Consider the following 12,239-nt stretch of genomic DNA (forward strand, 5'->3'; position numbering starts at 1 on the left):
AGAAATTAAATAATGAAAAATCTGCATAAATGTATGTATATTTCTCGTATTGTGATAAAACAACGGTACATAGAGTCATCGAATTTTGAATAACGTAATCCTCCAACGAATATGAGCATGTGGAAGACCAAATTTGAAATTTGAAATTTGTTTTATGATCGATTTCCTATTTTTTAAAACTTTGACGAATTTTTGATTAACAAACTCAAGGATTTCAAAGCGAGCAATGGCAACGTTGTGCAGAAAAAACATTTTTATCTCTAGCGCGTGAGTCTCTGTATCGGAAATTCTAAAGATATGCTCGTTTTAAAACTATTTTGCGATATTGCTGTTGCACTGGATCTTATGGTTTAAGTGCGAGGAACATGATATTTAATAAAGAAAGGTAACACACAAAATGTTAAAAAACGCCCCTTTGGACGTAATTTAAAATCTGAAACATTTCAGATTTTTTTTTTTTTTTTTTTTTATTTTAAATTTTATTTTGTCCCATCTTTTCTTTCTGGCCTTTTGAACTCGTACAAAATGTACGAAGTTCCTTTTTACTCTCCTCAAATACGAAATTGCCCCCTTCCTATATACCTTTCCTTCGCACCTATGCTTGATTTTTCGCCCATCGGTGCAGAAAGATTAGCGGGTGCAAAACAAGACATCTGTCTACTTTGTCTGTCTGTCTGACTGAATTCAGTGGTTCGGCTCATACTAATTTTTTCAATACTGAAAATTTAAGCATTCGTAATTATAAATTCATAATTAACAAAACTACTTATAAAAACTGAAGATGCAATGCACATATTTTATAATTGAGTGTTATCCAAATTCACTTTACACGAAGAAAGAGATTTGCCTGCAGGTTGGCGGTGACTCGCGTTTGATATTTAAATAATGGTAATAATAATTATATCAACAACGTAAAGATTTTTGAAAAAAAGACTTTATCAAAGATCTTTGAAGAAAATGCGAGATTATAACTTTGATGCCGATACTTGTTAACTACACTAAAAGAAAAAGAAATGGAATATTGATGAAATTTACGACTGTAAAGCTGTCAAGCTTGTTCAAGATTGGCAGAACATAGTAGGTGGTAAACTTTAAAGCAGAAACAGCGAATGTTTCGAAACACGTTATTATTAATATTATGTTACAAGTTGTTTTTGAAGCATTAAATCATACGTAGTGTTGAAATTTAAATTTTCTGCAAAAATAGAAGAATCATTCAACATCTGGACTTAGTTTGTAGCTGGTTGCTTAGCAACCGCGACACTAATTAACTGTAAACCGGAAATTAAACATCTGATCTAAAGGAGGGGAATTTGACCGGCGTATTAATTTTTAATGATCAAAAAGAAGAAAATATTGTGGTCTTCAGTGAAACTAGGAGTTAAAAGTAATTATTATTGTAGCAACAAATTACAGACGAATCTCTATTACCAAGTCATTTAATACTGCATGATATGGTACAGTATATTGTACATTCTCGTCACGAACGATAGCTAATGTAAAATGTAGGACAGCGTAGGTGCATATCGATTTTCTAACAGAAAGTAACTATGGAAGAGTAGAAAAAAATGTCTGGACTGTTTGCGTCTAATTCATTCTTCTCTCATGCAAGAAACTAACATCGAATACTTAAGAACAAAGGTAATCAATATTTGCTGACGAATTTTTACGTCTCCTGAGATTTGAAATGAATGCAAGTTTGTTGACGTATGATGTTGGCAGAGTTCTCTTGATAGTGTTAATTACAAATCTGAGTAATGCTTGTGTAATAACATTAACTTTATGGGTAGCTTATACAGGCGTAATAAACGCAATTTTTTATTCATTAATAAGGTCCATTTTTTCTTTTATTTACTTAATTACTTTCTTATTGTCCAGCGAAAATGTTTAACATTATTTTGGGTTGAATGTTTCTGAACAAATGAATGAAATTTTCTTGGAGAGGTTTTTAACATTAGATTTTTACATTAATTAATTTGATCTTCATTTTCCATGTAAAATAGCCATTTCAAAATATATATATATATTTTTAAGCAACACTTGATTTGTATTTATCCATTTTAGGTATTCTGCTGTAGTAAGTATAGAAGACTATGTGATTTCTATCTCACCTTGTTTATTCTCTTTAAATGTTTTCACAGTAAAGGAACTATACTGTCTTAACATTTTACTTTAAATAATTAATTGTTTTTGTTAAAAATTACATTCTGTCTTTTAACAAAATGAATATCTTATTCTGAAATCTAGTTATTGAAATTTGTGTAAAGAATTGATATTAATTAATATACAGCTATATTTCTATTTGAATCACTCCCCATTCAAATTCAATACTTAATTCATTAATAGTATTATATGAATATGTTATTTTTGCAAATATTTTCATCAGAAGTAAATGAAAATTATATTTTTATAAATGTGCATTTCATGTTGTTTATGACACATTTTATTTCTTTACTTTGTTCCCTTTCTTATTTTGTTGTGTTTTAAAATATTATGTTAAAATATAATTTGGCATATATTCTTAATCTCAAAGTTAGTTTTCTGTGAAGTACTTATTATTTGAAAATTTACAATGTTATTTGTTTAAAAATAACTGATTGATTATTCCATAATCAATGTTTCTCCCCCTTTTTTATACTCTCTATTAAAAGTGATTTTCTCCATTTATATTTTTCAGCTGATGTCTCAGTTTAGAACTAATTTTTTTCGAAAATCAATTCTAAACTGAGACATGCAGCTTTCACTGTTTTGAAAGATTAAATAGCCAACCAAATTTTAAAAAGTCATTATAGTTATATGTTATTTGAATTTTTGCTGAACTTCTTTGAAAAGTTGAAATACAAAGTTTTTCAATTTGAGGAGTCCACTCTCTCCAATCTAAGCTAGCAGTTACGCTTCCTGCACTTTATTTGTGCAATCATGGATTGCTGAGAAATTTAAAATGTTATAGAGCACACGCTTTTTCTGTGCTTCATGCTTTTATTAAATGGATTTTAATATTTGGTCTTGAAGACTGACATTGTACTTCATAAAATTATGTATTTTCACATTTTTGGGCAATGTCTTGGAATTATTGCATTGTCAACAGTTTGATGGAAGATACTGAGGACTAAAATATTTTTGTTCTTGCTCTAATTCATAATCAAAGTGCATTGTGCATGTAGGTAGAAGTGGAATAAAATAAATATGTTTTTTTTTTCTTCAAAACAATAGGAATTTATTGCATTTTTGCATTGAATTTCATTGGGCCAACTAATCTAGAATTTTATTAACTTCATTATTTTCCATATATATATATATATATGTGTGTGTGTGTGTAATGCTGTAGTTTTTGTAGAAGATGAAAACAAATTTATTCCTTAGTCAACGCAGAGAAGACCGTTGCTTAGATGACGACTGGTGGGAAAATCACAACTGTTCTTGTGCTTGATGGTTAAAACATTTTTATTTTGCCAAGGAATAATTATTCAGAAATACATTTTTGCTCAAAACTGGTACAACACTAGGGGTGCTAAACACGCCTCACAATTTCTATGTACGAAGTTTATGTTTTAAACAATAGAGAAGGAAGGTGAAGTGAGAGATGTGATTTAAACAAGCAGCAGCAGGCGAGAAAAAGTAATGTGCACAAACTATGATCATATTTATAGCCAGAATGTCTTTATGTTAATAATGAGGAGTGATTGGACTAAAGATGTCATAGTGCAGAGAAATTGCAAGGAAAGTGATGTAACATGCGGCAAAGTGATACAAAATGGTGCAAATTTTAAAGTCAATCTTTGAAAGGGTGGTGTTTACTTAAAATTTATGAATTTAAAGGTCTGTTGCCATTTGGTTCCAATTAAGTTTAGTAATTTTATTTCATATTGCATATTTTACATATATGTATATATCAGAAGTGACATTCTTTTGCCTTTACCCATACTATATGATTCCATTAGACTTAGAACAATATAATGTGATGATATCATTTCCTAAATAGAAAGCATTTCACATATATTTTTAGCTCTCATCCCAGCAATCCAAGAATTGATGCCAAATTTATCAGGCTTGCTTGTTTTAAATATTTCTGCTTGTTTTCCACAATGTCATCAAAATGACAGCTGTAGACTAAATAAGTATACAAAACTTCTCTCCTTTCCATTATTGAATATAGGTTTGTAACAGTGTGTGTATGTAAGTTTAGGAAAAGTCATAAAACTTCAGCAGCCTGAATTGACAAATAAAGACATAGCACTCAAAACTTAAATCCAAAATCATCAAAATAACAGTAGTTATATTTCTGGTGTTAAAACTCGCCATGCTATAATCATTACTACCAACTGAAAATTTTCTCTGTAACATCTGCACCTAAGGATTAGTTTAATTATTTAATGTTTAAACATAAATATTATTATTGCCATTTTAATTCCTAAATTATAAGTTTAAGGTCAAAAATAGTTACATCAGATTTAGATATTTCTCTCACATGATCAATATTTAACTTGGAATTGTTTCTCAATTATATCATGATATATTGAAATGAGTGGTAGTATGATGCATAGTATTGAATAAGGAGCTAATGTTGCTTATTAGTGATACAGATTAGTAAGACAGATAGTATATTGTAATAAAGAGACAGCTAGATATACGAGTAAAGAAAAATTTATTTTGTCTGAAAATTGTTAACACAATTTATTGTTTAGTATAATCTAAATAAATTATTTCCTCCCAATTTTTATCAAACTGGGCTTGTGCATGACTTCATTATACAGAAGATCTAGCAGTATTTCTTGTAAGTTTAGTGAAACCAGTTAATTCAGTCAAATGCATAATAATTTTTTTTTTTTAATTAGTAAAAAAAAAAAATTAGAGTAAATTTTAGGAATATTAATGACTATTATTGTTAGACATAAACAATGAAAGAAAACATTAATTTGTGTGAGGTTAAATATAAAATTCTGAAGATCATTATGCCTGATATGAGAGTGAATGTAATCATAATATTGAATTTTAATAACTGTTCTATGGATTTTAGGATTATTTATACATTGAATAATGCATTTAATTTATAATAATAATGCATTCAATTTTAAATGAAATGTAAAAGTAACTCAAATGTTAATAGCTTTTTTCTATTTTATGAAGTTCATGTTTTTTTAATAAAAATATGGCTAAGTTTATCATTGTTCACCATGCTATATATTCTTCTAAAGTTGTCAAATGACTAGAAAGTATAAAAACTTAATAGTAGGAGGAGAGTACTTTAATGATATATAAGAAGCACAGCAGAATGATAATTTCTCAATTTCATATTTATGCAACAAATATTGCTGTCATTAAAAATGAAAGTCTGCAGTAGAAATTTTGTAAAATACTTTAAATGAAAAACATAGGTTCCATTTGAATTATGTATTGGTGTATATAGTGAACTTTTGTGGTGGCAAACACTGAAAATGACCAGTATTTCTGAGAAAATGAATTAATATCAAATTCATCTCTACAGAAGTTTAAAAACATCTGTAATCATGTTCATTCTGGTATTTGTCTACTTGTTTATTGGATGGTGACAAAATGATAAATGAGAGTTCCTGTGTTCAAGTTACCATATTGATAAAGGAAAAAGTCAGTCTCTATCAAAATCTCATTAAACATTCAAATTCATTATGTATTTCAACAAGTTGCATGTAAAACTGCTGTCACAATTTTTAAACATGGAAAATTTTCATCCAGTAGTTTATGTGTTTTAGATTTCAATAAATTTTCTCTTTCTTATCCCCCTCCCCCAAATTTTCATCAGTTTGTTTGTGCAAAATCATCTCTATTTTTTGTGGAGGGGGGGACATAAAAATTCTGTGTAATCTTATTTTAAAAAATTTAGTTTTTTTTTTTTTTTTTTTTTTTTGTGTGTGTGTGTGTGTGTGTGTGTGTGTGTGTGTGTGTGTCACAATAAAATTGCTTTATTATTATAAAAGTTTTTGCTTTTTAAATTTAGATACATTTAAAACTGTCATTTAAATAAAAAAAATAAATTATTTAATTTTTTTTTTAAAAATAAGGTTTTTTTTATTATCAATCACAGTAAATAAAAAAATAAGGTTTTTTAAATTTAAATACCACCTTTTATCATGGGTGGAATTTTCCGTTTTAACTATTTTTTCAAATATTACAAAGTTTTATTTTTTGATGCTATGTTTTACTATAAACTTATGTAAATATTTTTCACCTTATTAAATACAGATATTAGTTTTAACAAATGTTTAAATTTGATACATAAGCTTATTTATTTATTTAAAACTATTGGCTCAATAGTTATTTCACAACTGTTTTTAAAATAAAAAAAAAATTTAAATTTTTTATTGATATTTTTTATTTTGCCTAAAATAAAACGAGAAATTTAATTTATCAACAATCAAGAAATCTTGTGCTTTTATAGCTGTAATTGCAAAGATTTTTTAATGTTGAGATAAAATTAATATTTCTTTAAGTTCTTGGTCCATATAAATGTTTTGACCTTTCAGGAATGTACATAAAAATATGAATGTTTTTTTGAAAAAAAAAATAATATATAATATGAAATCAGAATTAATTTGGTTTAAATCACATTTGAAAGAAAAATAGTAAATTATGTTCTAGGTAGCTTTATTTAATGAATATTTTTCAAAGCATTATTTCAGGACATGAAATTAAGTTATTAACAAAATTTTTAATCTGGGACATGACAATAAGTTACTTGTAATTAACAATTTAATTTCTGAGCAACTGCAAGATATTAAATATCTTAATAGTATAATAAAACAAAATAAGTTATGCAGAAGCTGAATGTTAAACTATATTATTTAAAATTAATTTGTTAAAAAAAATTCAGCAGACTTAAAAAAAAATTGTTGCATTTCTGTTATCTAAATAACATGTAATGTATTTACTTTGTGTTCTATTGCAACGTCCTCAATATTAAATTCTTTTTTTTTTTAAATTTTAACAAATATTTTAGAAGTTAATTGTAAAAATTTATTAACATTGCCATTTAAAAACTGTTTATCAACTTGTTTTATTTTTCATCATTATTTGGTATTCACTTTTTCGTGTTTATTGTTTTATGTTATTACAAATACCCTCTTATTTAAATACTTTCAAAATTAAGGAGCAAAATTAAGCAATTTGTCATAATAGCAAATTAAAATTTCTTTATTGGAGTAACAGCTTTTCCATTTTTCGTGCATTTTGGGATAATGTTTTTCTGAGATTTAATCAGCCATCCAATTTTCCACTCTCATCATCTTTTTGTTACTGTGATGACTACATTCTTTAAACAATCTTACTCAAACTTATGTCTCAGAAAATTGTTTAATCATACCTGGTGACCCACTTCTGTCACAAGTTACCTAGGCTACTGTTGCTATGTTGGACCGTTGTTAGGTGTTGCTCTTGAATTTTGTAGCATGCATGTTCCTTAAGTGAATGACCCTTTTTGTTTAAGAATTCAGGATGTGTAAGCATTGCTTCATTTGATCAGGCTGAGCACGCTGAACATTTTAGATTAGATGAATTGGGTGGTGGTGGTTGATGCAGCAGTGCTTTTCATTTTCTTTCGGGAGTGGGGATAGGCAATGAAAGAGGAAAAGCCTGATGCCATGTGAGCAGTTTATATCTTATTATTAATTTTTATGTTCTTTAATTGAAAATATTTTATTTGATATATTTCAGATGTTAGCTGAAAGGGAAGATGTCTTTTATGACTTGGAAACAGTCAGTAAAAATATAGCAGCTTGGGTATCTGAAAAAAAGTAAGGAAAAATCTGCATCCAATAAAGATAAAATTCTGTAGGAAATTCTGATTCCTCTTTATGCAATTTTGCTACATGTGTTTTCAGATACTTTTTGCTGTCAAAGTTTTCCACACTTTTGTGGCCTACACTGATAAATTAATTAATCATTTATGTTTTATCATCTGTTTTATGAATCTTTTCTTTTCAGAGCTTTATCACTAACTTTTGTTGTAAAACAACAATGAGAACTCAATTAAATTTTATTACTCAATTTCGACTGTTCAAATTTGACTTCTGCATAAAAATAAGCCGTATGTATAAAAGTAATAGAAAGTGCAAGGTTATACTACTGTTTCAAAGTCAAAGAGACTCCTTCATCAGTTTAAAAATAAATAAATAAATAAAAATAAAAAGTTTTAAGATTATTTTAGGATAGTACCAGCTATTTTCCAGTATGATGGTTACAACCTAAAGACTTATTAATGCCACTCTTATTCCTGTTTATTAAAAGAATTTTTATTTAGTGCCTTAAGACTTAGGATATTAACCATTGTTTCTAAAATTATATTTGCTGTTCTTACTTTATTTCACACTGTTATTAATTTCTTATCTTCTTTCTTAAACCTTTATAAAATTCTTTTTTATAAAATATCTATCTCAGCAAATTATGAGGAAAATGCCTTGGGTTTCATATTTTCGTAGTGAATATACATCTAAAGTTTATTATCAGCTAAATGTGTTTATAATCAGCAATGATAACAGAACAATGACATATAGAAGTAGAAGATATTTAATAAACAACAAGTTTGACAATGCTATATATAATTTGATTAATAAAGTATTTCAGTGTTAGGCTACTTAAATCAATATAGTATTTTAGGAAATGATTATGTTCTGGAGTTTTTTAATTAAAAATGAATATTTTTTTATCAAAACAAGAAAAAAATCCTTATCAAGAATTTTCTTTTGTGTTCGTATATAACTATTTTGACCTACTTACAGTCTTATCTTTCTTAAAAATATTTTAAGTGACAGATATATGAGGGCCATTTCTCTAGTAACCCATCGAAATAATAGTTTTAAAGGAAGATAATAAGTTGAGGAAAGTTTCTGTTGAGTTTCTAGTTTTAAGAATGTATTTCTTGAGCAGTTGGTTGAAATGAAATAAGTATGGAATTCCATGAATTTATCCACATGAAAAGAAAAATATTTCATGAATCTATTAAAATGATACATGAAACCATTTCTTTGTTAGGCACAAATTTTGATGCATAAAATTCAATTCTTTAAGTTTTCATCAGCTGCAAATTCTACAATTCCATTAAGTTTTCTTGTGGGAACAAAATGCATTCAATGCTAAAACAAACCAGGAAAAAGGCTGTCAAATTTATAGATCAAAACCTGCATTCATCTGCTACACATTTGCACATAACTGGATTGCCATATAAATATATTTTTGGGATGCCATGGGTTGCTTATTTTGGCAACATTGTGTGTTATTTTATTGTGAATATTATTTAAGAGGTGCAGATAATCAGACAGAGCCAAAAAAAATTTGTACTTACTTAATATAAAGTCTGGGCAAAATTCAGAAATATTTTCTTAATGAGCGTAAATCAAAATAAAAGACTGGAAATGATGTTCCAGGTATTGTCTAATATCATGAAACTTTGTGAAATTAATTTGGAAAAAGGTTTCATCAAATTGGATTTTTAGATCAATTTATCATTTTTATATTTAAATTAATACTGTTGTTGAATTAAGGTTTTTACTTAAAATGTTTGAATAGGCAGTGACAGTGTTAGATTATTCATAAATATATCAGCTATATTTGTTTTTTAAATGGAGTAAATAAACTTTTTAAAGCATGGGAAATTCAAGTTTGTTTCCTTGTTGGCAACTTGTTACTCTCCATAATATTATGCTTTTCTTCCTAAAGTTGGACCTAAACCATATTTCCATTATTTCTAGTGTTAATCTAGTCTGGAAAACTAACATCACTGTAAAATCAAAGAGCTTATATGTAGGTGAAATAGGTTAGAAAATATGTATTTTAAAAATTTTGTTTGATGAAATTTTAACTTTTGAAGTTTATTTTAGCTTGATAAGAAACTCGTAAGCATGATTAGAATTGAATCATTAGTTAGAAATTCCTGCAGTGTTTGCATTATTTATCTGAGGTCTGACTATATATTTGTCAAAAAAGTATAGAATATTATCCAGTGTTTAAATGCTTTCAAAGAAAAATATTTTTTAAAGTAGAAATGCTAAAATAAGCTATTACTACTTTAAATTTTATTATAGCTCACAATATTAGGACTAACTTTTCATTATTTAATCAGTTAAGGGAAATGATGAGAGAGCTATCTGCCTAAGGAAAGGGATGCCTTTGTCGTGAACTTTCTTAGATAAAGTGGCTTATATTTGCAGAGTGACATTTTTAAATGAATCATTTTAATTTAATGTACTGAATTAAATAGTATTTTAAGATCACTTAAAATTTACTCTCTGCATTAATATCTTACATATTTGTAGTATATACTTAATTTTTAATAATTATAAGTAAATTTGGATTACTCTTAACTTACTCTTACGTAATTTAGTAAGTTTACATACGAAAAAGATATTTTACAAATGAATCTTATTATTTTTTATCTGTTTCACAGAATATTGTGCAGTATACTGAAAACAGTAACGTTTTCTAATGAAAAGTCTTTAATAATGCAAATTTTAATAAAGTGATAATACATCTGCACAATAAATGTGGGTGTGGAACTTATTTCTCTCATTCATGTACTTTAGTATATTTATCTCATTATTGAAATATAATGTTTGGGTACTGAATCAGATTTTGTTTTAGTTTTTAATTTACATTTTTACTCCTTAACTCTATACACAAAACTTAAATCTTTAAAATTTGCAACAGAAACTCTAAACATTTCTTCAAATATGTATCTTGTGTTTTATGGATTATGTTAAACTAGTATCTGACAGTTATAGGAATTGGTTATATTTATTTTAATGTTATTGAACCACTATATACAATAAAGTATTCATTTAATGTCATGCATTAATAATTTTCAATTTGTCAATTAATGTATTTGACATGACATGCTGATATTTTATCACTTATCTTTAAAATCATTGTTTTAAAATGACTTTTAAAAGGGAAAATAAGGATGGCCTGAGTACTTTAAACTCAAATGCTGAAAAGTTGTTTTCACATTGAATTAAAGCAAACTTAACTAGAAACAAATTGTTTTCATTCTTTCAACCTTTGTTGTTTTCACATTGAATTAAAGCAAACTTAACTAGAAACAAATTGTTTTCATTCTTTCAACCTTTGTTGAGGCATTAAAAGTGAAATGACTTTCAAATCTATGAATCTGAGGATATGTCAAACAGCTGTTACTATTACATTACTTTCTAATTTATTGTTGCTTTTAAAGGGCTGAAGTAGCTTTAACAAGAGGTGTGGAAGTTCTTCCTTCAATAAACAGTAATTCATCTTTGTCAAAATTGGAGAAAAACAAAACTACTGGTTAGTCATTCATTATTGAAATTCAGCTCTTATATGTATTGATATTTTTTAATCTTTATTATGTCCTTTAAGATAATTTTTATTTTTCCATAATATACCACTATTTTGCTTTTAAATTTTAATTTAATATTCTTTTCATACTTAGAAATAAGACAGAAAGTTTATGAAATTACATATACCATATATATCTGTGTATCAACCGAGAATTTTGGAAAGCTAAATGACGAAGAGTTGGTTTATATGCGGATCTGCTGGTCTTGCAGAAAACATCGGTACTTTTCGGTTAGTCAGACGCAAGTGACAAATCCTCAAATAATAGCAAATTTTACTTCGTATAAGGAAGTATTGTAATCGCGAAAAATTTTGGGTATCATATTTTTTATTTCTTTAGTTTATAGTACTTAAGTTTATAAAAAAAAATTTCATGAAATAAGTTAGTATGAAAATGAATTTTCGAAATTGTTTATATTGCTGGTTTGTTATATCGTCACCAAAATGAAACAGTTCAGATACCACAGATCATATACAAGACAACAAATAAATAGGGGGGGAGTCTTTTTAACATTTTTTGGACCCTTTTTTTTAACATTTTGTGTGTTACCTTTATTTATTAAATATCATGTTCTTCACACTTAAACCATAAAATTCAATTCAAGAGCAATGTCGCAAAATAATTTTAAAATGTTTATAAGGATTATGTTAATTTTATTAACAGTTAAATTTTGAGTTAAACTTCCTTTCCTATCGATTCTTACTTCAACTTACCACTTCCGGTTAGAACATAGTTTTAGAAGCACGTCTGAATGCTAATGAGGAAGAGCAGTATATAACCGTAAAGTTCTACTGTCTTAGCGAGAGAGATACCAGATATTCTGGCTGCACGCGTTCGCCTTTTTAGCTACTCTCTCGCAAGCTATTATTACGCTCGGCCGTACTTTAGGCCCTTGATA

The 12,239-nt window shown here is 27.3% G+C and overlaps 1 protein-coding gene across 10 annotated transcripts in view; it reads left to right on the forward strand.

The window, feature by feature from the left end:
- The first annotated feature begins 1,282 nt into the window (after positions 1-1,282).
- The window catches only part of LOC118188149 (coiled-coil domain-containing protein 148-like), an 87,843-nt gene continuing 76,886 nt past the window's right edge, over positions 1,283-12,239 (forward strand). For 5 of the 10 annotated variants that reach the window (XM_035358505.2, XM_035358513.2, XM_035358512.2 and 2 more), the window contains exons 1-3: positions 1,283-1,641; positions 7,687-7,766; positions 11,198-11,289. In XM_035358505.2, the coding sequence (XP_035214396.1) occupies positions 1,606-1,641; positions 7,687-7,766; positions 11,198-11,289 (208 nt within the window). In that variant the 5' untranslated portion in view covers positions 1,283-1,605. Of the gene's footprint in view, positions 1,642-7,459; positions 7,616-7,686; positions 7,767-11,197; positions 11,290-12,239 lie in introns of those variants that run through there. The other 5 variants (XM_035358508.2, XM_035358506.2, XM_035358510.2 and 2 more) reach the window with 5 other exon arrangements.

The sequence above is a fragment of the Stegodyphus dumicola genome, chromosome 6 (assembly GCF_044657685.1).
Source record: "Stegodyphus dumicola isolate Sdum_Otavi_A_Nest chromosome 6, ASM4465768v1".
Taxonomy (NCBI): Eukaryota; Metazoa; Arthropoda; class Arachnida; order Araneae; family Eresidae; genus Stegodyphus; species Stegodyphus dumicola.